The sequence below is a fragment of the Agelaius phoeniceus genome, chromosome 2, assembly GCF_051311805.1.
Source record: "Agelaius phoeniceus isolate bAgePho1 chromosome 2, bAgePho1.hap1, whole genome shotgun sequence".
NCBI classification, from domain to species: domain Eukaryota; kingdom Metazoa; phylum Chordata; class Aves; order Passeriformes; family Icteridae; genus Agelaius; species Agelaius phoeniceus.
The window spans coordinates 90259661-90287458 of NC_135266.1; the positions used below are offsets into that span (position 1 = coordinate 90259661).

Here is a 27798-nt window from a genome sequence, read left to right on the forward strand (position 1 = left end):
AAATAGGACTCGAAGCAACAGAGTGCCAGATGGGCTCTGCACAAGGGCAGCTCCCTTCCCAGCTACACGTGGCAGTGCCAGGTCACAGATGTGCTGGTAAATCAGCCCTTGTACTTTCATAGCACTGTGCCTCCTGTAGCCTTGAACACCAGGGACTGAGGTTTGTGGCAAACATGCCTTTGCTTGCCACAGATAATGACACCTCTCCAGAGACTGGTTCTTTCTGGGATCCTGCCACATGCCAGTGGTGCACAGCTTGGCCCCCGGGCAGGAGTTCAATCCCAAAGCCCCCTAGCCCATGGGAGTGACAGGACTCCAAGTCTTTGTGCAGGCTAGCAATTAAATCAACTTGGCTCTCACTTCCCATATTTCACTTCTACCTCCTGTTTAGCAGTATTTTGGGGAGAGGGATGTTTTATTTCCCCTCTGTCAGTCCTGGGGGTGGCTGAGTTAGCAAGACAAGCAAATATTTGGCACTATGACCCAGGGCAGGTCTCCTGAGTTGCAAGGACACCTGGGTACTGCTTCTTTCATGATTGCATTTGCTGTTGTAGGATGTGGTTTAGCTTATCAGCCCTTGATAACAAAGTTCATGCTTTGTAGCCAGGCAGAAGTGCATCAGGAAGTGAGAAAGGAGAAGAGACAAACTGCAGCATGCCAGATGTAGAATCAGCCACAGCGCGGTAGGGGCCAGCTGTGATTTGGATGAAGATTTGCCCGGTTCTGTTTTGATCCAAGCTGCTTTGCGGGTTTGGAGCCCAGACCGAGACCTCTACAAGAGGCAGCAATCACCAAGCTCCAACCAGCCAGCATCCACACTTGGCTCTTCTCCAGCAGTGAGGTAAGGCAGGGGAACATCTGGAGAGCCGGCTGGGCTGGCACCTCGGGCAGGGGTCCCTGTGAGCTGCTCTGTGTGTGCTGCCAGCCTGGCCGTGGGGCACTGGGGGACATCTGCCCCTCGTCAGTGGCCCCACGGACCAGGAGGTGCAAGGCACGTCTCTGTATTTATTCAAACTGAGGCTTTCCCTGGCAGCCTGTGATACTAAAAGCATGGGCAGCCTGCAGAGCTTACTTGCCAAGGTGCCCCACATGGGAGCCCTCTTCCATGGGACCCTCAGGAGATGAAGAGGGGTAGCATCTCTAAGGAGGAGGCAATAGCTGTGTGATCAAACCTCATGAGTTAAATACAGAGATCTCAGCTTTTGTATCATGTATCTCTCTTTAAAAACAAGCTATCCTAAGACTTGAATGTCTTTAAGGTCCTAATCATCACAAAAATCTAATTTCTTGAGTAGAAAAAAAAAAAAAAAGATGAAAAGTGGGGCTTGAATATCACCTACAGCAGGTAAAAAGCACCCTGATTTATTTAAAAAATATATCTCCAATTTATAGAGTAAAATCGGATATGTCTTCTGAGGTTTGACACATTTTTGTTGTTTCCTCTTTGGTTTCAGAATAAGTAAGCGAGCTCATACATATTGTGTTTTGAGTTCTGCACCCCAAGGCCACATTGGCTCTCTGCATTCTCACAGGAGCCCCAAAACTCCCCATGGTTTTAGTGACAAGCCACTAACAGAAACACTGACCCTGCAGCATCCTCATCATTATTTTTCCAGCTCTCTTTTTCCACCTCACCTTTTTTCTCAGCCCCATACTCAGATTCTTCATAATTTTTGTGGCGCTTGGAGGCAGTGACTCCTAGTAAGACAGTGAGACAGGAGAGAGAGGATTCCCAGGACCAGGCAGCAAGATGCCAGGCACACATCCCATCTCAGGGCATGCCTGCCTGTTCTGGACCTAAAGTACATTTAGGGCTTCTCACCCACTGAAAGAAAAAAATCAAAATCCTGTGGATTTTGGACGTCACAGTCTTGGAAGTTGATGGCATTCAGGGGCTCAGATTGAAGAGGAAGAAAAATGCTTCCTCCACCTCCTGGGACACATAAGGTCAGTGACCAAAGAGAAAGTTTCTTCAGGATTTATAGAGAGCATCTTGTTGTGAGGAGGGGGATTATTCAGCTGTGGTACTACTGCCTCCTTACACAGCTGGTGGCTTGAGATCTCTTGGCAGCTTTTGTGCAGAGCAATGAGTACTTGGGCTTCTTTTAGAGGCAGCCACAAGGAATATGCCTTTTGACTCTCTGACATTAACCAGAATGGATAATTGGTCTCCCTGCTGCCAGCCTGCTTTACCTACCCATAGCTTTCCTTTTTAGAGAGGGACAGTCAAAGCAGGACCTCCAAAGCTCACTGGAGAAACTCTCCACACCCCCAACTTTATCTTCGCAATGACTGTGTCTGCATGCATCTTGTTTCTCATGTGTATCTCTTTTGGCAAGTCTGAGACTGCCAGCTTAGCTTCCATACCAACACCATAGCAGACTCTTTCTTCTATGTTTCCATCTACCCACGAAAAAAAATCCCCTCAAAACCCCAATCTATTTTCTGCTCTCAGCAATCTTTGCTGCCAGTTCAGAACTGTGCTGTTCAGCATCTTGAAGGCTGAAAGGCTAGACTATGTAAGGAAAGACAACTCAGAGAAGAAAGAAAACCTGATGGTGGGCAAAAAAATGAAGAGGTTTCTTTCATTGGTATTCATGTCATGAAAGCCTGGGAGATTTCCACAGCAGAAACTTTCTTTATGGGAAGTTCATAAAAGGACTGTCTCTGGTCCAAACAGTAGCAGGATCAACCATGGAGCAGCGAGATGAACTCAACAGGGTCTAAAACCACATGCCTCCTACCCCAGAGGTCTGAGAATAACTGAAGGGTGGAAGACCTGACTAATTGTGCCATAGAAACCTTTGCTTAAAACAGCTCTTAAAGGCAGACTCAATTTAAGAAAAGGCTTTTGGGAGGTTTCAGACCAGGGAGCTTGATGGTTTTACTGAACAAATTAGTAGAAGCTATAATAAAGAAAAAATCGATTGGCATGCGGTCACATCTAATTACTGGGGAAAAATCATGATGGCTTTTATAAAGAGATGCTGTTCCCACAGTTCTTCCTTAAAGGGCTCAATAAGCATGTGAACAGTGGCCCATGTGGATTTCCAGAAGGCTTTCAAAGGCAGTCTCACCAATGGCACTTAAAAAAAATTAAAGAAAATGTTCCTACCTGGATAAAAAATGCCTAAAAGAAGGGACAGAGAATGAAGGTAGATGGTTGTTTTTCTCAGTGGAGTTGTCAGACACCTGTGCTGGGGTGTTTGACTTATTCATGAGGGATGAATAATAAAATAACAAATCTGTTGGAGACATAAAATTATTCAAGTTTAAAAAGATGAGGTTTGGCTGCGAAGAACTGCAGAGCTTAAGAGAAGTGTGAGTGACTGGACTTACAGTAACAGCTGAAATTTTATCTAGTGAAGTGATGGGAAAAAGCAAACTGAACTGGCCATTACCACTTGCAAATGAGATCTACACCTACGTAGCTCAGTGCATCCACATTATCAGCACTGTGTGTTTTCAGCACCCCAGCACAGGGATCACAGAGGCTGCAGCAGAAGTGGAAAAGTGCTGAGAAGGGCAACAAGGATGTTCAAAAGTACAGAACAGCTTCTCTGCAAGGAAAAACTATGAAGACAAGCACCCTTTAGCCTAAAAACAACAACAAAAAAAAGTTGCTGAGTGGAAATATGGTAGATGTTTATAATATTATCAGCCATGAAGTGAAGGTGGATAGGGATGGATTTCGCCCTGTCTGTTCCAGCACTAAAGCTAAGAATTTAATCTAGCAGATGATGAATCAGAGATGGGTACATGGAAGTGATTCTTCACCTGAGGCACAAGTAAGCTGTGGAACTCCTTGGCACTCCTGGCACTGGATAATGTACATGGTCAATTTTACATCACCTCAGAAAAGGACTGAAAAAACCCCAATGAAATAGAAGTTCCCTGAGGACTACTGAGAACTAGATCACCTATGGCTCAAGAAATTCCTGGGCTACAATTTGTGCAGGAAGCAGGAAGACAACTTGAGGCAGTGTAACTACATGACTGTACTGTTCTTAACATAATCCCTTCACCATCCACAATTTGAAACGGAATATTAGAGTTAGAAAGCCTGACACAGCAGGGACTGTGCTTACATATTATAATCTCTAGATCTTCTAATTGAATACCTCAGGAAAGCTTGAAAAAACACATTGTCTGTAGAGATAAGTCGTTTTCACCTGACATCTGGCTGGTCTGAGTACATGTGTTACAGCAGGTCATGGTCACTCACTAAGTCACAATCTCAGTAACTTTGTTTCCATCAAGATAAAGGTCTGACCAGTCTGCTCAGTCTGCAATTCATTTCAGTGTTTTGGCTCTAGCAAAAGCTGACATATTCTCCTAGAATTATAGACTCAGAGAATATGCCGAGTTGGAAGGGACCCATCAGGATCATCAAGGATCATCAAGTCCAACTCCTGGCTCTGCACAGGACATCCCAAGAATCACACCATGTGCCTGAGAACATTGTCCAAACACTTCTTGAATTCTGTCAGGCTTGGTGCTGTGACCACTGCCCTGGAGAGCCTGTTTCACTGCCCAGCCACCCTCTGGGTGAAGAACCTTTTCTAATGTCCAACCTAAACCTCCCCTGATACAACTTCAGGCCATTTCCTGAGGTCCTGTCAGTGGTCACCACAGAGAAGAGATCAGTGCCTGCCCCTCCTCTTCCCCTCTCAAGGAAGTTATAGACCACAACAAGGTCTCCCCTCAGTCTCCTCTTCTCCAAGCAGACCAGACCAAGTGACCTCAGCCACTCCTCATACACTTTCCCCTCAAGGTCCTTCACCATCCTCATCGCCCTCCTTTGCACACTCTCTATCAGCTCAGTGTCTTTTTTATAGTGCCCAAAACTGCACACAGGACTCAAGGTGAGGCTGCACCACTGCAAAGCAGAGCAGGACAATCACCTCCTTTGACCACTGACGATGCTCCTCCTTGAGATTCTTGAAGCATGAAACATTTCTCTTGAAACCAACAACATTCTTGCACTCTTGCCTTGTCATCTTATCTTATACTCCAAGCTTGCACAAGAATTCATGCAAAGTATTCATCCACCAGGAAGGGTAGAATCCACTCAGATATAGTTTGATAAACCAGTAGAAGCTTCTCTAAGAAACCTGTTTTGGTGATGGACCTGCACAACAACACAAAAGGATGGGAAGTTGGTAGCTGTCTACGCTCTTGTATTAGGTTTCCACTTCCATTGTCTAACCTGTTGTTACTAGAATGATTCTCTTCCTCTCTGTGAGGTCAGCACACGCTTCTGTCTGCAGCAGATTCTCTCTGGATCTGTGCTTTGCCACACAATGCCATCCAGAAGGTCTGACATGCTTGACATGCCCGTCAAGTTGCTGTGTAATATCAACCCCATGTAAAGATATTCTCTAGACAGAAAAATCTACTTTCCTTCTAAAGTAAATCACAATCTACATGGACTCTTATGAGGGAGTCCCTGTTTGACCCCTGCAAACAACTGTGGGGAACTGTGTCCCATCAATCCCTGCTCCAGTGGGAGTCCCTTCCACAGAGTGCAGTCCTTCAGGAACAGAGTGCTCCAACATGGGCTCACCATGGTCTTCTCCAGGGGCAACAGGGGAATCTTTGCTCCAGTGCCTGGAGCACCTCATCCCCTCCTTCTTCACTGAGCTTGGTGTCTGCAGCAGGGCTGTTTCTATCACATATTCTCACTTCCCTTCCCTGCCTGCAATTGCTATCTTACAATAACTTTTTCCCTTTAATTATCCCAGAGGTGCTACCACCATCACTGATGGGCTCAGCCTTGGCCAGTGGCAGGTCCCTCCTGGCACTAGCTATATCAGGCACAGAGGAAATTCCTGGCACACTCTCACAGAACCACACCTATAGCCCTCCCAGCTGCCAAAACCTTGCCATGCAAACCCCAGTGCTGCTGTTATATCACCTGGAGCCTTCTCTTGTCCAGCTGAACAAGACCCGTTCCCTCAGCAACTCCTCCTGGCACAAGTGCTCCAGCCCCCCAGACCACTTTGGTGGCCTTCTACTGGGCTCACCCCAGCTGATCAGTGTTTGGACAATGCTGCTAGTTAGTACCTAGAGTGGTCACTAGCCTCACACTGCTTTGAAGTCATGTTTGTCCACATGAATCCCATTAATTTCTCCACATGAATCCCATGGCACTTCCTTTTTTATTGTGCTCCCCTCCATGGCCGTGCTGCTCTGCGTTTCTGGGACATTCAAGCAGCAGAATGAGGACATACAATCCAAATAAGCAGCACCGGTCCCATGCAAGTAAGGACACCAAAGGAACTGTATGAATGTAAGAACCATAAAGAACTCAAAGTCACTGGAACTGAGGTCTGTGCGTGTTGTTTTACGTAAGAAAAGGAGCTTGGGTGGAGTCAGGTCTAACTGTAATTTTTTTTTATCTGAAGTGCATGTACAAAGTCCTTTTTCTCTGATATAAAACAGTACTGTCCCATTTTTATTTTAAGTTCCTTCCAGTCGGCATTTTTCCTTCAAAACACTGCTCTCTTCTTCTTTCTCTGGAGCTGCCTCAACTACTTTCCCTGTGTGCTTGTGGTGTCCCTTTCTTGTATTCATGTGCTCTCAGCAGATCAAAGCAAAGTGCATTCTCTGGGGCTGAGTGATAAATGATTCTGTACAACAACCACTTTATCTGTGCTCTGTCTTCTTCTGCCATGTAATTACTCACTTTTCTAGTGTCCATTTTCCCTCGTCTTTTGGTTTCTTTGTGAGTTTTTGCTGCAGAAGCCACCATGGTGGGATTTTAACATTTCAAGAGATTTCCTCTTCTAATTTAAACTCTTTTGTTTTGGTCTTTCACTCTGACCAGGAATTGTATTGACAGCTTGCAATGATCCTCCATCACCTTGTCACCTCATAACCACTGGAAAGAATTGCTGAACTGGGGGCAGAAGCAGACTCCACATTACCATCTGTGCCAGATGACCACAAACCAGCAATCCAAAGCAGTGCCAGCCAAGATTGTCCATCTACCTCCCAGCAGCAGATGACAGGAATGACCTGCCTGTGGCTCCTCAGAGGGGAACGACTTCCCTCAGTGCTCTTCTTTGTGCCTCCTTAGCCCATCACCAGGCTCAGCCATCTCAGCAAGAGCATTGCCTGACTCATGCTGGGCATGTCAGCGTCCAATACATCCAATACATCTCAGACATGCAAGGATTACACCTTCAACCACCACCTCCTCATGCCTGGCTACACCCTGATATTCATCACAGGTTTGATACTCAATGTGGTAGCCCTGTGGATATTTGTCCGATACCTGCGCCTGAAGTCTGTAGTGATGATCTACATGTTGAACCTGGCCATAAGTGACCTCAGCTTCACACTTTCTCTGCCCATGCGACTCTACTACTATACCAACCACCACTGGCCCTTTGGTAGCTTCCTGTGCCAGGTCTCTGGCTCAGTCTTCCAGATCAACATGTATGGCAGCTGCCTCTTCCTCATGTGCGTCAACCTGGATCGCTACGTTGCCATCGTTCACCCGCTTCGCTGGCGGCATCTGCGTCGCCCCAAGGTGGCCAAGCTCCTCTGCTTCATCGTCTGGGTTGTGATCTTCATGGGCTCCATCCCCACAGCCATGGTCCACAAGCAAAACCACTGTAAAGTAAAAAACCAGACCATTTATCTGTGCTTTGAAAGCTTTAGCGACAACATGTGGCAGAATAACCTCTTCCCCCTGGTAATCCTGGCTGAAATCTTGGGGTTTCTCCTGCCTCTCAGCTCTGTGCTGTACTGCTCAATTCGCATCTTTCAGGAGCTCTGCCAGCCCAGCCAGACAAAGACCCTGCGACAGCGGAAGACCGTGCGTCTCCTCTTGGTCAATCTGGTCATCTTCATCATCTGCTTCGTGCCCTACAACACCACCCTGGCGGTTTATGGGATGATAAAGGCCCGGGTGATGAAGGTTGAGGCACAAACCCAGGCCTCGGTGCGCCAAGCATTAATTATAACGATGATGTTTGCCAGCATGAACTGCATGCTGGACCCCCTGATCTACTACTTCAGCACCGAGGGTTTCCGCAACACCTTCAAGAAATTGCGGCGGGGACAAGCCTGGGACTCAGAGATGGGAACGCTTAAGCATCAGATTGTGGAGAGTAAGTCACCCCGAGACCACGCTGTGTCTAAAGTAAAACTGTTCCCATCTGAAAACTTTATCCGTCCCCATGAATCCTCACCGTCACTTCCTACTGCAGTGTTCCTGAATGGCCCTATTGAGGACTCAGAAATTTAAGCCCAGGAAAGCCATACCATTGCAGAGTCACACATGCAACAATGACAGCAAGCCTGTGGGATACAGCAAACTGCTTGAGGGAGCACAGCAGACTGTCTGTGGGTGAACGTGATGATGCAAAGCTGAAGGATGAAAGGTTGTTTTGAATAAACAGAGGTGCCTTCCTGACATGGTCATACCTGACTCTTTTGGTACAGGAAACACATTGGGGAACAAGGATTTGAAACAAACTTAGTGTGTCTGGGTCTGGCCAGCATGAATTCCTATAGCAAGTCCATCCTGACTGAGTAGCTCCTGGCTGGACTGTAGCCCGAGGCAGTTCTGGGGAGCAAGAGAACACAGATACAGTACTCTCTGCTGACAAAGTGAATTTACTAGCAGTGGCTGAGAAAAACCTTTGACCAGATGTTTCAATCTGAGTCATAGGTCCAGCACAGGACACCTAGATGAGTATCTTAATTTTCCAAAAGAACTGAAGCATTTAGCAAGCTTTGTTGAGGTCAAGGAGAATAGCTGAGTTTTCAGTAATCTTGCAGAAAATAGGTTCCTAATTATACAGAAAATCACAGACCTTAGCAAAACAATCTTCAGGAGGTATGTCAAATCTGCAGCTGTACACACACACATGTGGCACAATGGCTATACATTTACCTAAAGCAAAATGGCTTGGGAAACACTAGCATACTTTAAAAAACTACTTTCCCAATGGCCCCAGAAAAAAAGAGAGGATACAATATTGTCATCATGTCAGAAGCTCATGCTGGTTTTAGTGCTTTGCACTCTTTTGTTGTTGGCCCCTATATAGGATGGTTGATTTTGGGGCTGAGTGATTTTCACTGTTGAAAAGGAATGATGTCACAGAATGAGGCTGCAGTGAGATGTATTTGCTTGCACTGTTTGTACATGCTTTTTCAGGCTGCACTGTATGTGAAAGCCCTATAAACCTCCCCAGAAGTGAGGTCCAGCTGTACACAGGCAGTGCCAGAAGCCCCAGTTTTTCACTCCTGCTGATGGCCAAGGGTTGCCTTTCCAATTGCACTGCAAAACAGCCTCTCTGTGGCTTCCAGCAGGTCTCAGGCTATTCTGGAGTGGATCCATTGCAGCAGTTTGGTTTTGCTTTTCTTAATGTTAAAGGAAAGGTCAGGGAAAGTGACAAGAAATGTAGTCCAGAGTGCTAGGGTTTATAGTTTTTAGACTTCTCAATAAGCAATAAATCTGGTTTCAAGTTCCTACCTCATGACTGCTGTGGGAATAAATGTATTGTAATACATCATGGGTTGGTGTTAGGAGATACCATGTTTTAAATCCATTTTTGCAGTCTCCCTTGAAGACTCTCTGTTTTATGAGAGATGACTGCAGAAGCAGTTCTTCAAGAAGACTGTAGGAGATGATGAGCTTCTCCACAGAAACACCCTTGTGTCACTGCCTGCCTGTGAGATATTCACCCTGTGTGAGCCAGCTCTGTCCCCTTGCTCAGCCCATGCATCACCAGCAGAGCAGCCTTGAAATCCATTTGCAGATGAAGAACATTTAATGGTGCCCAAGAGATGCAGGGAGAGAGGTGGAAGAGGGCTTGTAGGGCAGTAGATATTCCTATTTTAAAGACTCAGGACTGCCATGAATGTGACACAGTGACACAATGTAGCTGCAGAGGAAACAGAGCTGTGTGCATCTCTTCTGCTACCCTTTTGTCCTGGGATTTATGGGATAATGGAGTGATATTACAGCAGATGCACTGCTGTCCATTTTCAAACCTTCTACCACCTTCATCCTTTCTAGACCCTTTTCCTTGTCCCTGTCCCTCTGGTCCTTTCTCCTTTCCCTAGTCTAATGCACCATGCACCTAAGCATCAACACAATGCCTTCACAGTTATATTTTCTTCCCTGCCCAGAGAAGTTACTTTTTCTTTTCTTTTAACTTGGTAAGAGTGCTGCTATAAGTTCACAGAAAGATTTGAGTGGGAAGGGACCTCTGGAGGTCTCTACCAAGACTGCTTGCTCACAGCAGGTTACTGGGGGCAGAGAGGGCTGGCAGCACCCTAAAGGAATATAAGAGCTGAGATCCAGGCATGTAACATGGCAGGCAGAGGAAGAGGCTTAGCCAGCAAGGGAAAGCATCTGAGCAAGGGGGCAAAGTCAGGTGTAAGCAGATAGCCGGGTTCAGCTGAGAATCCAGATCATCACACAAGCTTGTGGTCATGAGGCAGGTCCAAGGTCAAAGTAAGAAATCAAGTCAGCATCAGGATTGGGTCTGGAGGCAGGAACCAAGGTGAGCCACAGTCCAGAGATTGCCTGACAAGTCCATCATGACAGGGCAGGTCTTGGGTCAGGCCAGGAAGCCTATCCACAGGTCTAGATCCACGGATTGCATGGTCAGGCACAGGCCAGACTCCTCAGAAAGAAGCCAAGGGCAAGTGCACCAGCCTAAAAGCACCTCCTGGGGCAGGGGGTCAGTCCTGGCAGAGACTCCAGCAGAGCTTTCTGGAAACTGTCCCCAAAGTCATCAGAAGGAAGAGGCTGCCCTCAGCTCCACTGCCTCTGACCTGTCTCCAAGCTTGTACAGCCAAACCTGAGAGCAGAGAGAATGTAGGTGGGACCCCAAGGCAGTTCAGGTTTCTCAGAGCCTTGTCTAGGTGTCTTCTGAGCACGTCCAAGGATGGTGATTCCTCAGCTTGCTGAGGTACCCACAGCAGTGCTGAAACATGCCCTGGGGAGAGGCTTTTCCTAATGCTCACCAGAATTGTTGCAAGTCATGGCTATTGTGCTTTCTCAGGGCCACCATGAGCAGTCTGGCTCTGCCTTCTCTTGGCAAGCTTGCCAAGTATGAATGAAATGTCAGCTGGCACATGCCACTCCTTCGGAAGAGGCCACTCCTCTGCTGAAGTTACAGTATCCTCCACAGCACACAACTTCTCTAAAAGCACATCAGAAAACAGGATCTTTTCTTGTAGCTTCATTCCTGAAAATAGGGGAACTATTTTTACCTGGAACATTTAATAAATATTCCACCTCCAGCAGAGGAAATTTTAGCTCAAATATTTTGACTAAATTATAAATAACTGCAAAGCTGATCTCCTAATGAATCTCATCAACCAGTTTAACAATAAAGAGGGCTGCTGGTCATGTTACATGCAGCAGAAAAGTTCCTGACTTTGGGGTTCTGAAGGCTTTGCTTAATTGTTACATATAGATAGTTGTGTTTTGTCCTTTGGGTATTCAGTCTTTTTCAGCTTGCATTAGTTTTGTTTGGTTTTGAGGATTCTAGTCAAATGTAATTGCTTTGGATTCTAGAGGGGATTTGGGATATTTTTCATGTTTGACAGAGAGAATTGGTGTTAGCTAAGTTTCTGCTTCCGCATTTTTGCTTTGTAAGCTTCAAGAGTTTTTTATTCCGTCACATGGTGATAAGGAATAGCACATGTATGTGCTGTCTTTTAGTGAAATGAGTCATCCACCCTTATCTTGCTTTATGGCTTCTTTTTTAGTCAGTGTATAAAAAAAAAACCAGACAAATCTGAAAGTTCTAGGGTATGTCCAAAAATACAAAACAGAACCACCTGAAACTTGTGTTTAGAACAACAGGAGCTACATGAAGCAATGGTATTCAAGAAAGGAAAGTTAAATGGGAATATTTGGGAAAAAGCTTGGCAAAGTCTTTTCAACCTGTATAGGTGACCCTCTACATCCTACTGTGATAGTTCTTGAATTCTTGTTAAGTATGTCAGAGGTAAAAGGTGCCATTTACTACTTCCCTGTACTTCATGCCATTTGCAGATGTGAACATTAAACAAACGTCTCCTGATCAAGTAAGACTAAACAAGTGAAAGGTCAGAGGGATGGCAAAGGCACACCGAACACTTATTCTGTATGGATCAGACAGCATCTGCAAAAATGGACAAATACATTAGGATTCCAACTCCTTTGACCTCTAGAATGGATATGTCCTATGCTTCTGGAAATGGTTCCCTACTTGGAAGATATATAAAAGTATTGTTATGACTATTAATCATGACTATTAATATTAAAATGTATTTTATACTTTCTAGAAACCCTCTGATACTCTGAGTTCTGTGAGTCAGCTTGAAAAGATGTTTCAGAAGTCCCAGAACAAGCCAGACCTTATCTTCAAATTGCTTTTATTACTGTTTTTGTTCCTTGCACTGTGTACTGGCTGTGTGCCTCCCACCACTAGATGTATCCCTACAACAAAACATGTATTTTGTATTACAAATGCCCTGAGCAACTTCAGCTGTGCCTGCTTTGAGCTTGGGAGGTACCCCCTGCCTTCCACTCCCCCCGCTATTGCTGGGAGTTGAAACGGATGTCCTCCAGAGGTCCTTCCAACCTAAATAATTGTATGGTTCCCTGACCTTGTGTTTTAGATGCTGATCTGTCATCCCAGGCATTTTTTCATTATCTTTCCCTCCCGGAGTTGTTCTTGCTCGGATTACACTTTGCATACCCTGCTTGCCTTTCAGCGGCAGAGTCCTTGATCCTGTGGCTGAGTGCAGCGAGAGCCTTACATTTTGTATGTTGCTTTTGAAGCCTTTATTGAAAACTCGTGTGTTCTGCAGTGCTAACAGCATCTCGGCAGAGGCCAGGCTGCCGCTGCGCCGATGCTGCTGTACATCCTGCTGACCAAAACCGGCTCGGGGTTTCCTTATTGTTTCCCACATTTCCACTCTCTCTGCTCTTACACTCGAGAGATCTTTAGGCATGGGTTGGGGTTTTTTTGTTGGGTTGGTTTGCATAGCATCTTGAACAGCGAGATCGCGATCAGTGAGGGCTCCCAAGCAAAATAAGAAGAAATAATGTAATATCACTGAAGAACGTGCTATGCTGGTGATTTTGTTTGAGTTTATCTGGGAGTCTGCAAATACTAAAGTCAGTCATAGCTGTCACTGCTTTTACCTGTTTCAGACAGTGACAGTGACAAGGTAGTTTTAAAGCCTCCCTGCACTGCATACGCTGTACCCTGAAGCACAGGCAGTCAACCCTCCTCCACTTGAGCCCCTGAAACACAAAGGAACGAGGAAGAACTTTTCTCCCAGGGAGGGCAAGGGGTGGAGGGAGACGATCAAACTTTTCACCTCCAGGTGACGATAAAAGAGGTTTTTTAACATCATGTGGAAAAAAAAAAAAAGAAAAAAAAAAGAAAAAAAAAGAAAGAAAAAAAGAAAAGAAAAAAAAAAAAAGAAGAAAGAAAAGAGGGGGAGGGGGAGGGGAAGGGAGGCGGTGCTGAGGCGGCCGGAGGAGGCTCCGCTCCCGCCCCGCTCCCCGCCCGCCCCGCGCTCTCCGCGGCCAACAGCGGCCCCCGGCGGCGCCTCGGGCCGGAGCGGCGGGACCCCCGAGGGGCTCCGGGCACACGGACCCCCCGGCGCCTCCGCTCCCTCAGCACCGGCCCCCTCCGAGATGCACCGGGGCAATGCAGCTCCTCTCAGCTTTTGGAAGAAAAGCAATTTGTAAGGGAAAAAAAATGTTAATAAAGGCAAGAAGCTGCAAAACTGAGGTAGGTAAATGTGTGAGTGTTTCGTCGCTGGGAGCAAGGGGAGAAAAGGACTTAATTTTGTTGTCAGGATAGTAACATCCCCGTAAGGTGTTAAGAACAGAATGAAAAAAACTTCTGGAAGTAATCTAGCCCGTGGCACGCGTCAGGGTCTTCCTGAGAGTTTTTACCTGATCAGAACCTGGCAAACGTTGAATTCACACATTTAGGGAGCACTTCGGTAAATGAAAGCACAGCCCCACAGAAGGTGTCGCAGCCCTGCACTTTGAGTCGAGGAACGCCTGACTGACTTTTCCCCTCCTGGATTCCTTGTGCATAGGTGCCACGTTGTCCTTCCTTACACAATGACAGATTGTTTTCCCCTCAAAGTCCCTTCTTCGTTCACTATGTAGGAAAAACATCAAGACAGATGAGAAAAAGAGAGGACAAAAGTCACAGAGAGAAAAAAAAGTGGCGTTTTACATTTCCCCCCAGTTTTTGGGTATTTTTTGTGCTGTATACAAATCCATCAGCTGTCTACCACACATATGTGAACTCTATTCTGCAAACAGGGCTCCTGATCTCCTGCTTTTCTGTAGTGTTTACCATCCCTGCTTCCAATGGCTTTATAAATTTGAATCAATGTCATTCTCAGGAGGCCCATTATCTGATAAGGTATTATTACAATTTTATAGGCAGGAAACTTAGTAGCTAAAATATATGTTCTGAGCTACTTCAGATGCCACTTTCTGGAGGGCTATATAGCACATATCCATCGTGTCACTCCTGTTGATTTAAGTCACAAATACAAGACCTAAGCAATTCTGTGAATCAAACACCAAAGCCTCGTGATAAGGCTTCCTTCCTCTATTGGAAGGAGCAAAGGAGTGGTGACTTTGGGGACAATTTGGTGCATGTGCTCGTGCCCAGTATCACCTGGGGGTCCCAGGGCAAAGGCAGGAGCTGTGAAGGTGGTGGCAAGGGGTTCACAAATACTGTGTTATGAGGAGATTGATTTTTTCAGATGCTTCTATATCAGTGTGCAACATCTAGATAATGAGCAAGGGGAATTAGACATTCTCATTGATGAGCATGCATTTGATATAATTAGCATTACAAAAAACCTGGTGGGACGATTTGCATAATTTCAGCGTGCTTGAGTCCCCAGCTACAGCCTATTCAGAGGAGACAGGGAGGTTTAAAAAAAAAAAAAAAGAGAGAGAGAGAGAGAGAGAGAGAAGTATTGGGGAAACATGCTGCTACAGCTGAGGGACAGCAGTCCCTGCAATACAGCTGGTGAAAGCAGCACTGTGTGCCCAGGATACAGAGCTAGGGGGTGGCACACATGCTACAGGAGACCTGCAACTGAAAAAAGGTGTGGGAGATATTTTGCAGTGATGATGCCTGATTATCACTTGCCAAAGTTACTGGTGACAATTTGTAGGCAGGGAAAGGACCTGCGCTGCCCCAAGCCAGTTTGTTTGGGGTCATGTTGCAAAAGGTGGCAAGGCATTTGCTGTTGGCCTGGGAAGTGGAGGTTGTCTTCTTGACCAGGTCACCTTATTTGCACATCTGGAATGTAACATGAACCACCAAGGAGCACACTTGGTGCTCCAAAAGGACTTCCCTCCAGAGGGGGGAAGTGATGTGGGGAATAATTCAGGAAGAAACACAGTGAGAGAAAAACATCAGTGGATCTGTGGCTGGTTACATGAAGTTTATTACCTAGTGAAAGAGCCCACAGCTGTAATCAAGGGGAAAATGCCATCTTAGTCAGAGGTAATGTGACTGAGAAATTTAGAAAGTAAAGGGGTAAGGCAGACAAAAAGTGGCGTAGGCCATTCAGTCATTCTGCACTTTGTACTTTCTAATGGTTGTAGTTACGTACCAGGACAGGATAATTTCTGCTTTCCTCCTTTCCATAAGAATGCCACATTCAGATTGTCACTGTGTGATGCTGAAGTCCTATCACTGGTATTCATATGGTTTTCTAAATGGTGAGGGAAAGTTATGGCAATGGGTGAGACATCATGACTTACTGGACAAGGAAGAATTAAATATAGGAGAAGCAATAGGAAAATTCTCTGGCTACTTAATTTAGAAATGGTATTTATTGACTTTAGTTTCACATTAACTGCCAGTAGCAATATATCGTCAGTCTGGTAAGTGGATCATTGCCACAGGCAGGGTGACATCAGTGCTTCAAAGGGAAATGGTCAGGCTCATCACTCGAGCTATTTTTGAAGCTTTGGAGGGCCCTGTCATAGATACAATTCTCTGTTTCACTTTCTTCCAAACTGACCCTGTGCTCTCTGTTCCCTCCATACTGTCCTTCCTCATACCATTTTCTGGACATGCAATCTGAAAGTACTAAGAAAAACTACTCTTGCAAAAACCTGAGGGACTCTCCATCAAAAATGTAAAAAAAAAAAAGAGCAATTTCCCAAGGACACAAAGCACAGGATGAAGCTGATTGTGCCTGCCTTTTTCACCACTTTTATTTCTGTCCTTGGGTTGACTTCTGTAGCCCTCTATAGGGGGTAGCCTTCACCAACTTAAGAAAATAAAAAATAATTTAATAAAGAAAAATGTTTCCTACTGGCTTGTGTTTAGCACAGGGGTGGTATTAGTGATCCTGAAAAACAACTTCCTCAGTGCTGATGGTTTGATCTGCCTGAGTTTTGTACTGCTTTTCCTGCCTGTCAGGGTGAGCAGGGTGGTGGGTGTGGATCTCAGAGTCTGACAGACAGCTCTTCCCCATGCCAAGCTCCTGCAAGCAGCAGAGCACTGCAGAGGGCAGTTGTCCTGCTTTATGTTTCAAATTGCCAAGGCTGCCTATGAGACATCAGACTGCAACAAAGCCTGAAAGAAATGGGAAAGGCTCTGAGACCTATTGGAGAAGACGCTTGTGCTCTTTACCAGAGGAGTATTTTGAGAAATCGACAGCACAGTGACCCTACCAAGAACACAGGATCTTCATAGCATGGGCTCTGTGCTTGGATGCCACGGCAAAGGTCCAGAATGGCCTTTTGTCTCATCTTCTTGGACTCATGCCACAGTGATGGATGCTTTTGGAAGCTGATGGGGCCTTGCTTGTGTCTGAACCTGCAGCCATTTGGAGCTCACAGCCTGCTGATCTTGTGTAGCTCCTGGATGCAGCCGATACTCCTTGTCCTGCACCGAGCCTGCATCAAATCCATCTCAAGTTCCTTTCCCAGACAGATTAGGGAATTATTTCCAAGGTATAATTTTGTAGAGAAAGCTAGTCAAGGAAAGTCAGCATCTCTTTCTTATATTTTGTTGCTCCCACAGCCTCTCTGAGGGAGGGGAGGTGGGGGAGAGGGGAGGGACAGGGAAAGGGGAAGAAGAAAGCTTGAGCATCCATAAAAGGGGTCAAATTACAAAAAGAGAGATTCCACTTGCCTGCACATGCAACTAGGGCAGGGTAAACTGGAAACTTTGTTGGTGAGGTGCAATGTCCTTGTTTTGGGTATCTGGTGGAGTATTTTGGCTGTTGACTAAAGAATTGTTTTTAAAAATACGGTAGCACAAGACTTGAAGACCAACTTTAACATCTGACATTGTCCCTATCTGCTGCTCTGGGAAGTTTCTTAATGTCATTCTTGTTTCTGCTTCAAGTCTAGGTGACTGCATCAGTCAGCAAACATACCAGGTGTTGTTGTAGAGACAGGCAAACCTCTGGGAATGGCACACCTCATAGGGCTCAGTCACTCTCAGCCTGTCCCACTTCACCCTCTGCGGCTTCACAGATTTTGAAAAAGATGAGTAAAGCAGAAGAATCCCTCAGCCTTCAACAAATTTTGGATGGACCACATCCAGATCTGGCGTCCCTGTCTCCTGCCCATCAGCAACTCTGATGAAACCCCCTACAGCCTGGGCAGCAAGCAAGTGTGAAGGGCAGGTATGGAAACTTTAGGTGGAAGTGAGCAGAGCACATAGGAATTAGGAAAAGGTAGAGCACAGACGCTGGGAGCACCTTATTCCTTTTATATATAAAGAGCTTTCTATCTGGTCTGCTTACTCAACCCCTCCCCCCCCGCCCCCCCCCCCAAACAAAAAAAAAAGCCAGGATTTGTTAGGCACAGACTTTAAAAGAGACAGTCCTCATTCATTTGGTCCAGTCCCTGTGACATTACCAAGGAGTCTGGAAAGGGAGCAAATGAGGATGTGGGGACCAGGAGGGATGCTCTTTCGGCCCTAAGATGGTCTCAGGATGTCATGTATGGGTTGGTGAAGGAATCAGATCTTTTTTAGGACTAACTGATTTGTGTTTTTTTTTATATGGAGAATGACAGCTTGGAAACTGTTGTAGAATCCCCCCTGTCTTTTTATTCTTTTTCTCTCTCTCCTTTAACATTTCAGGATAGAAGTGCTGCCAGCCCCAGGATTCCTGAATCATGACTCAACAATGAGGAGATACAGGAACCTAAAGGTTTGCTTGTGCCCCTGGAACAAGATGGACAATAGTGCTTGTTTGGCCACTCCTTGCCCACCCCCCTGCCTCAAGTCTCCTTGTTCGGTTATCTGAATGCTCTTCCTGCTCTTTGGTTCCTTAATGAGTCTGGCACAGCTTGTTCTTTCCTATCTCCACATCCAGTGTTGTTACACCCCTCCTACCATTTTTAGCTCCTCTTTTTCTCCTCGTTTTGCTGGCTCCAACACTGCTGCTCTCTCCACAGCTCCCAAGACTAGCTGCTTGCTTTTTCAAATAGTCTTCCCTCTCTCTAGGCCCTGCTTCCACTACAGCAATCACTCCTGACTTTTATAATTCCATGTACTCTAATTTTCCATCTAGTCACATTATTCAGGTTCTTTTCTCCATCCCTTTGTTTTCCAGTAACCCCTTCTGTCTTTATCCTCACAACAGACAGTATCATAAAGCTCCTGGCCCTCATCTATTGTCCATGTTTCCCTTCCTCAAGGGACTTGCTGTTCTCCTTTCACTCAGCTGCTCCTCCTCCCCCTGCCTGGCCCAGAGCAGCCACCAGTGGCTGGGTCCCTACACAAGATGGCTGGCACTCACACAACCTTATCCCACCTTTGTGACACAATGTTGACAGCAGATCTTGGAAGAACTACACAGGGAAAAATCTCAAATGTCCCTACAGAGCATGTGTGAAATGGATTTTTTTTTTAAAGGCTTATCATTGATCAAAATTTGGCATGGATTTTTATGGGGATAGTGAGTAGTGTAGCTCTGACGTAAGGACAGCTCCCCTTCATAGGTTTCAGCTTCCTCCTCCAAAGCAGTTGGGCAAAAGACTGTTCTTTTTAACATACACTTTAACACTCAAATCCAAAATGTTTTGCTCTGCCTTTTTTTTATTTCTCCCTGAGTAGACTTAATGTACAGGCTGAAGCCATATTTAAAAGAAAACAAAAATTATAAAAAAAAAAAATAAAATGTAGGCAGACAGCCAGAATGGAACATTTCAGCTCCAATCATAAAAATTACAAGCAAGTGGATGGTTTACAGTGGGAATGCCCAGTCTATCTAATTCCATCTCTGCTGGTAAATTTCTCCTTGCTAAAACCTGCACTTTGAACTTGCCACTTGGGGATCAATCACATTGCTGTCCCTAGCAGCTTCAGAATGAGGCAGGAATACAGGACTTGCTTTGCTATAGATCAGGGTGTCTCAGAAGCTTTGTCTGAATTGTGAGGCAGATGGGGAAATGAGGCCTGATAGCTGGAAACAAATTCACACACAAAGCCTAAAATATTTCTGTGGAAAGAGAGAAGGTCAAAGGCAAAAGCTGGAGCTTTTCCTAACGTGGTTGGTCTGTTAGCAATGTCACCAGTGTAAATCAATCCATTTAAAAACAGTCTTGTCACACCTCCATAAACAGCTAATGTGGACATGTTCAAAGCCTCACCTAAGACAGCACATTTTGAAGTGGTATAATTAAATCTGGTGTATTCTTAAAGGATGAGGCACCTGTTCCCTGAGTGCAATCAAACTGAGAGCCTGCAGGCTGGCATGGCTCGCTGCCCGGGATGCCGATGCCATTCCTGTGCCCGCTTGCAGCTCACAGACGCTGGGTGGCAACTCTGGCTCCTGCAGAAATGCGGCTCCTGCTCCCTGGGGCAGCAGCCAGGCTGCAGCAGTCACCCTGGCTGCCTGTGAGAGGTGCAAGATGGGAAAGGCTGCACGGCACAGCACCTGACATGGTGGCTGAGGAGAACAGGAGGAGAGGAGGAAATGGCTGCTGGCAGGGCAGGCAGGCCCTGACAAGTGGGATGCTCCAGCAGGGTCTGTACACGGCCACTGCAGTCAGAACAGCCCTCCTCCTGCAGCTGTTGTGCCATGAAAAGCTGGACTTCCCACTGCAGCAGGCAATGAGCAGGCACATCTGCTCTGTTGCCAGAGCCAAGAGAGGAGCAACATCTACTGCAGGAGGTCAGTAGTGAACAGCCAGGGGACAGGAGCACCCAAACTGTGACAGATTTTCACTAAGCAAATGTGTCCCCAAACCACAGATTTATCCAATTAAAAGCCAGGCTTGGAGCAGTTCAACCTTGTCCTCTGCATTAGGCATTCCTGATGTTTTACTAAACAGATGTAAAGTTGCTTTAAATACATCACATGCAAATGGTGTGGTACGGACCATAGAGTGCAAACTAAAGCTCTATGTTAACACAAACTGGCACGACCTCACTTGGTCCTTTAGCTACTCTCTAGGTAAAAGAAGGAAAAAACAGGAATCTTCCCAAGGAGGTAGGCTGGAGTCCAGCTTAATAGGTGCCCAAGTGCACAGAAACCTTAAGAAAGCGAGTGGGAAGAATTGTCAGAAGGACCCAGGGCTTCCATTCTCTGAGTCCAGAGCTCCCTCTCCAAGGCAGTGGAGTGCTGCGTGTGTTTGCTCGCTTGTTTCTCACAGATGCCAGAGGATCATCTGCAAACAAAATGTATGACAGGCAGAATAAAACGGGTAGCAATTTGCAGACTCCATCCTCGACTGCCTCATGCTCTCCTGCAGACGCTTTCCCTGTAAAACAGATCTGCCACAGGGGGACTCCCTGTAAAACACAGAGTTTGCAAAGGGGGCTCCTGCATTTGCTGCCGGAAAGCCGACAGACAAAGGGACCACACCTCGGCAGTACTGCCGGTGCCGGTGGCCACCGCTGGGGCTGCCGGTGGGCACGCAGCCACGGGCGTGCTCCTGGCAGACCCCTTCTCTGGTTTCACCGGGGCGAGGCCCGATGGAGCACCTTCCCCACTGGAAGCAGCAGCAGCCATGGGTTTCTCACAGGGAAAAGAGAATGCTTCCTGCCTTTCCATGCAGCAGCATCTGAACTTGCTGCTGCTGCTGCTCTAAGACCTCATCCCTTGGAATGTTCTACCAGGATCTGACTGAAGGGATGCAGGCATCTTTACTGCATCCCATCCAACAAGGAAACACCTCACTCTCTTGTCACTGTACATTACTACTTCCCAGCCCACCTTTTAATCCACGAAGTCTATAATTTGTAGCTGTAGTTCAGAGTGTGGGGAATTACAGTTTTTTGGTTCTTTTCTGTGTATTAGCCTTTTACATGTCATTATTTCAGCTTCTGGGGCATACACTTCCTTTTCTTCTCTTAGCTATCAGGACACATGTGCTGGCTTTAACAAGAAGTAAACGTTGCGAGTGCTGAGCTGTACTTGTAACGGCAGGTAGTGAAAGAACCCAGGAGAAGAATGGAGCAGCTCCAAAACACTCCCTGCAGCCCATAACACTAAATCCAGTTGGGGCACAAAAGCCAGGATGGGGCTGAAAGCAAAAGCCAAAGACAGCAGTAAAAACTGCCTTCAGAAATAAAACAAATACACTCAATATGAGCAGACGGCAAGATGTGGAGTTATCTTCCATACCAGGCGCGTGATAACGCGGATGTGAGTGGATAGGGAGCCGACCCCAACGCGGCACACAGTGGCCGTAGGCAAGGAGCGGGAGGCCTTTCCAACGGCAGCACAGCACCTGGCAAACTAGGTCAGCGCTCAGTGGTCACAAAGGCCATGCCAGCGTGGCCCTGGGCCCCTCGGCCGCGGGGGCTCCATCCGAACCAGACATGCACCCACCGTGTTACGGGCATCATGGCATGGCACGGCAGGGCACTTGCTCCAGCTTTGTGCTTTTCTGCTGACTCGATGGTGGCCGGGACGGCGGGCAGTGCCTGGGCTGGGGGTGGACACCGAGGGCTGAGTGAGGAAGGCACAACCGCGGCGAGGGGCCCAGCACGGGCTGGGGGCACCAGGACAAGGCTCTGGGAAGGCGCGTGGCCAAGGCAGCAGCTGGGGCAGCAGCGGCTGCCGGGCTGCCAGGTGAGGGGGAAGCCAAAGAGGAGCACGGCGGCGAGGCTGGGGCGAGGAAACGGGGGCAGACAGGAGCGGGGAGGTGCAGGGGAGGGGGCCGGGCCGGGCCGGGCCGAGCGGGGCAGGCGAGCTCTGGCCCCCGGGGTCAGGCCTCAGCCGCGGCTTTATGGCATGGCGGGCGGCGAGTATTATGGGATGGCGAGCCCTTCTGCGCGGGGGGGAAGGGCGAGCCGCGACTATTATGGGATGGCGAGGCCTCCCGCGACCAGAGGGGGGCAGGTGGGTGGCAGGGCGTATTATGGGATGGCGGGCGCTCGTGCCGCCGGGGGGAGTATTATGGGATGGGGAGGATACCCCACAAGGAGCGGGGGGGGGAAGCGGGCGGCTATTATGGGATGGCAGGGCCCGCCGCAGCCCCGGCGTGGGGCGAGAGTATTATGGGATGGCACCATTCCCAGCGCGGTGTGACCGGGCCACTATTATGGGATGGCTCTACCTTGCGGCGGGGCTGCCTCCCTGGGAAGTATTATGGGATGCAGCAGGAAGGAGGAGGGGGCGCTGCGGGACGGCGGGGGGAGGCTGCAGCCCCAGCCAGGCTTCCTGGCGGTGCCCGCCGGGACCTCCCCGCGGTGCCCCCGTCCGGCCCCGGCCCCCCCTGCCCTCCTCAGTCGGGACCAATAAAGCCGGCAGGGTATTATGGGATGGCGCGGGGGTGGGGTGGGGGGGTGGTTGCCATGGTGTGTTTCCCGTGGGTGGCTATTATGGGATGGAGTCGCCTTTGTGAACTATTATGGGATGCGGGGTGGGGCCGCGCGGGCCCCGCCGCCCCCCGGGGCAGCGCGGCGGGAGGATGGGAGCGCTGGGATGCGCCGGGCACGGGGCACAAGCCGGGGCGGGCTCCTGGCTGCCGGCTGCACGTGGGCTCCCGAGGAACCCTCGGCCGGGTCCCCAGCATGGCGAGGCTGCGGGCTCCTGCTTGCCCTCGCAAGCAAATTCTCACCCCAGCATAGCTGAGGGAGGGAAAAAACCCACAGCCATTCAAACTGGGACTGTGAAGCATCTCAGCGTCTCATTTGTACATTAGTACCGAGCGTATCGTTTTTAGGAAGAAAGTTGCCGTCTAAGTCCAACTGTCACAAAGCTCTGACTTCTGAGTTCGAGAAGCGTGCACAAAGATGGCACAAAGCAAGACATGTCCCTGCACGGTCCATCCCAGAGCACATGTGATCCTTGCTTTCTGCACCGGGGGCACAGCCCCAAAGTACCCGGTCTGGTTCTTGCCCGAGATGAGAGGAAACCTCCTCCGGACACGTGTGCCTGTGGCAGCTCTGCAAACCCCTGCCCGGTTTGGAGTCCATGGTGATTTAGTAGGTGTCACCATCGAGATTTGAGTCCCCTCCTCTCCAGCCAGCCCGAGTCCATCAGATCTGCTCAGCAGCAGTGCTATTCTCACCCAGCCAAACGGGGAATGCAACCTCCAGGCTAATTAGCAGCGTTCCCTGGAGCACAAGTTGTTGCTGGGTGCAGCGCTGGAAACACCTCTCCCAGATCCAGCTGGAGGTAGGAGATGAAGGAGAGTTCTGTCCCAGCCTGTTTTTTCAGTGTTTCTGTTAAATGAGCTCAAGAGATGTGAGTCGGTGTTAGTGATTTTTTTTGCCAGCATGCACCAGCTTTGATACAGGAGGCAAAAATAGGTATGGCAGAGCTGCAGTCCAGGCAGCTCAAACCAGTGGGGTGTTGTTGCAGCCCCTTGGAGACCGCTGGCTCCTTCCCTGGCTGGATCCAACTATTTGTTTCATGAAGAGGGGCATCTCTAAGGCACTTTTGGGAAATGAGAACCTAAAAATGGTAACTAATAAGCATTCTTAACTTTCGTGTGTTGCTTGCAGCTTTTGTTGTTCATTATATACATAATTCTATGTTAAAAGACTGGTGTCAAAGTCAAATTTTTATAATTGCAAAATAGCATTTGTTTTTTACGCCTTACTAAGTGCCTCCATCTTCAGGAAAAAAAAAAGTGAAAATAAACATGGAAAATTCGAATCTGAGTATCTGATGTCTGGCAAAGTTCTGAGTAACTGAAAACAGACTTGTGATGGAAAATATCGAGTAACCTTAGCTATAGGTGTCAGTACCAAGTATGTGATGTTTTTTAAAGCAAACAAACCAGCGAAGCACACGGAGATAGAGATCAGCCGTTCTGATTTCCAGGGGGCTGAGCAACCCCCAATCTTCTCTGTCTCTCCCCCGCCTGGTTCTGTGCAGCCAGCCCTCCCTGCTGCACCGTGCACGTCTGGCTGACACGGTGCGGCTCCGGCTGCGCGGCCACGCCGCTCTCCCTGCCCCCTCCTGCTCCTGGCAAAACAGGAGACGAGGCTCATGACGAGTGCTGAGCGAAGTCTGAAATGCTCTTCCCCTAACGGGAAGTAGATGCAGAGTCACGCTGGCATATGGGCAGCCCTCACCTAGGTGGCTGTTAGAGAGTGACTCGATCCTCCATTGACAGTAGGATGTTCTCAAAAAAGGAGCACATGTTCTTGACCTTATTCTGGTTGTATGCTCCAAAATCCTCTGTGTGTAAGTCTCTTTCTGCCTCTTGTTCCAGTGGCATTTGTCTGCTGCAGGAGCGGTTCCTTGGACATGACAGGAAGGGCTGTCTTTTCTCCACAAAACCAGGAGACTTTCCTGTGTCATTTTCTGCCATGTCTGACACTAAAGTAAAGACACTTCCGGTGGGCTAAGCAAGTAAGCTCATGCTTTTCTTTGAAAGAAACCCCACTCAAACTAAATAAGCAAAAAAAAAAAATAGAAGGGGGGTGCATGATGAAGAAAACAATAATGGCAATTGGTCATTTAGATTTCCTTAGCTTGCCATGGAGACTTTGTAAAAAGCTGAGAGTGGAGAAGTGTATCCTAGGCAGAAGAAAAAGCTTTTGTAATGGTAGGGGAGACTTGCAGAATCCAGAACAGTTACTTTAGCTAGTGCTGGAGATACAGAATTCTCACAAGATAGTTTAAAATGGGGGCAGGGGGACTTGGGTGTTGAAGAGACACAGACTCTGGGACAATAACCAGATATTGAATGAAAGTTTGAACCATTTTCTTGCTAATTCCAAAGTAAAAATTATCTATCTCAGAGTTTGATACCCCCTCTCCACTCAAAAAAATGGTCTAGGGCAAAATTCTCTACTTTACCAAAGAAAAAACAAAAAGGGCAAAGCTTCTCAGAAATCCTGGCATCTTCAGGGTTCCTTCTCAGAAATGGTAAAACCTTAGCTCAGTCATGGTGAGCCTCAGTATGATCTGGAGAGCCTACAGGGCTGCTGAATGGCAAACACCAGGAGTGAGTCCATCCACATTAGTTACAGTCATAACTAGGTTAAAGGAAGAGGTGAAATGTAGCTGCAGCCTTTGCAGAACAGCATCACATTCACAGGTACATCGGGGGCTGCCAGTTTTACGCAGACACTGAAAGATATTTTTCATGTTACCGGTTGTATGTAGCCTGACAGAACAGATATTACAGACTGGCTGGAGCAACACTCAGTCCGGGAAACAGCAAAAATGAGGAGAACAGAAGTATGGCTGTGTCCCAGCCCACAAATGAAGCAATACAGTGGCAGCATTGCAGTGGCCAGCATTTAAACCCATCCGCCCCTCTGTATTGTTACAGAACGCGAAAGGAGCTGACAAAATATGGCCTGAAAGGCCATAAACCGATCTTTCAGATCACATTGTCTGCAGCACCAGCATGTCAGGCTTGTAGTCCGTTATCTCTGTCCCACATACGAACGGTCCATGCTAGGCTGGAGAGTCTCCCCTCCTTCCAAAATGCTCTGGAGTTCCTTCCTCCCACCCTCGCGTCCCACACTGGGCAGCACTGAAACATGCAGGACAGAGGTTTCCAGCCTGCAACCCTGAGTTCCAGGGTGAAACAATGTCAAAAGCTTTGTTCTTCTTGTTACCTTGGGGAAATATGCTTAAAAGTGAACATAAATGAAACGTGAAAGTGAGAAAGGGCTGTGGGCCCGATAAGAGCCTGGACAGGGGCAGCTGCCCACGAGGTGGAGGGAGATGGAGCAGGACTCTCCTGGGTGCCACACAGGGACCTGAACCCTGACTAACTTAGACCATGCACAAAGCTACAGAAATTATTTAGAGGTCACCCCAGCTTGTTGTTACACTGGTAACACCCAGTGTTACCCCACTCTCTACTCTGTGGCAGTACAGAGTCCACTTCACCCAGTTGTTCTTGGAAGCAGAGCTGGGCAGGGGTATGTGGAAGGTCCTCTGGCCAGTTCGGATTTCCTAACACGGGTGCAGCACCAAAGCAAGATGTTGTAGATGTTTTCTCCATGGGAAGTGTGCTGTGGGCTTGTTCAGGGTGTTGACACTCATCAGCACAGGTAGGGAAGATTGTATTACACGAATCTTGCTGTAATTGTTTCCAAGCCAAGCACTATAAACTCAAAAGATTCAATTAAACTGGGTAAGTAATTGAACCACAGTAAGGTACAGAAACTTCCAAGTTTAAAGCAGCCAAATAACTGGAAATCTATTTCATGGAAATCTATCTTTCCGCATCAAAGAAAAATATTTAGAAATAGATATATTTTTAATCCATTTAATCTACTTGGCCCTCACAAACAGTGGAGCAGTGGCCGGACAAAACAGTAAAAACACCTTAACCATAATAATGTATATCCCATATGGAGTAATTTTCTTAAAGGAAAATTGAGATTTCTGCTGGCTAAGAAACTTCAAGTTACAAAGGAAAAAAGGAGTTTGAGCTGAGGTGGGGAACCTTGGGCACATTCATGATAAAAATGTGTTCATTTGTCATGCAGAGAAAGATTTTAGGGAGGTGGTGGCTCATTGGGAAGCTTCATGCCTTAGCATTGGAGGCACCGGAGCACACATTGCCTAACCAGTAGCAAGCAACCTTCTTCAGACCAAAACCATGCTGGCAAGAGCATTGGGAATCACCTACAGAGAGAGTCCCAGTACCTAACTCCCTTTGCAGGATCTTCATCTGCATCACACCTCTCTTCTTGTAGCCAAGCCACTGGGGGAAAGAGGCAAATATGGAGTTGGTGGGCACTGGTTGGTGCTAGGCTGCTCAGCTCAGGAATTTGGTGTGGCTGTCCGTTTGGCTCCTGTTGAGAGGGAATTGCAGCTGTGAGCACATGCAAGAGGGAATGAGAAGTCCTGCAGAGGTCCACGAGAGTTTGGTGGTGGTGTCATCCACCACATGTTTCTGTAGCGCTGGATGGTCTGCTTGATCCATGCGAAGGATGGATAGCATCTGTGGAAGAGCAGTGTGCACTTTTCGCCCATGGAGCCGAGATAAATGAGAGTATCATTGTCATGTGGGCAAAGGTACGTATAGGGACAGTACGGGCTGTGTGCTGCTGATGGCTGGAGACGTAGATGGGATATTTATGTGTGCAGGAACATGGGTTACACAACAGCCTGTTGGGACGTATTGGTCTAGTCTTTGCTGGCAAGGTGGGAACAAGGGCACGGGAGGTGAAACTCATGCTGCGGAGATGCTGCACACATATTGTGCATTGTGGAACTCTGCAGGAGCACACAGTGGAGATGGGCACGCGGATGTGGTGGTGCAGCCTGCTGGTATCTCAGCAGAGTTGTCGGTGCGAGGTGGCGGTCAGGGCCTGCATGCACAGGTAAGGGAGAGCTTGCCAGTATCCAGAACTGCTTCAGCACACAGGCGAGGTG

General features: G+C 47.7%; 1 protein-coding gene across 1 annotated transcript; it reads left to right on the forward strand.

The window, feature by feature from the left end:
* The first annotated feature begins 497 nt into the window (after positions 1–497).
* LPAR5 (lysophosphatidic acid receptor 5) lies at positions 498–9392 on the forward strand. The gene is made up of 2 exons (XM_054628180.2): positions 498–841; positions 6830–9392. The coding sequence occupies exon 2, from the start codon at positions 7127–7129 to the stop codon at positions 8255–8257; it is 1131 nt and encodes a 376-aa protein (XP_054484155.1). The 5' UTR covers positions 498–841; positions 6830–7126; the 3' UTR covers positions 8258–9392.
* Positions 9393–27798: the final 18406 nt, after the last annotated feature.

Excerpts from the sequence above, each read along its gene's own strand:
- LPAR5 (XM_054628180.2), top strand. The coding sequence starts at position 7,127 with ATGCTGGGCATGTCAGCGTCCAATACATCCAATACATCTCAGACATGC.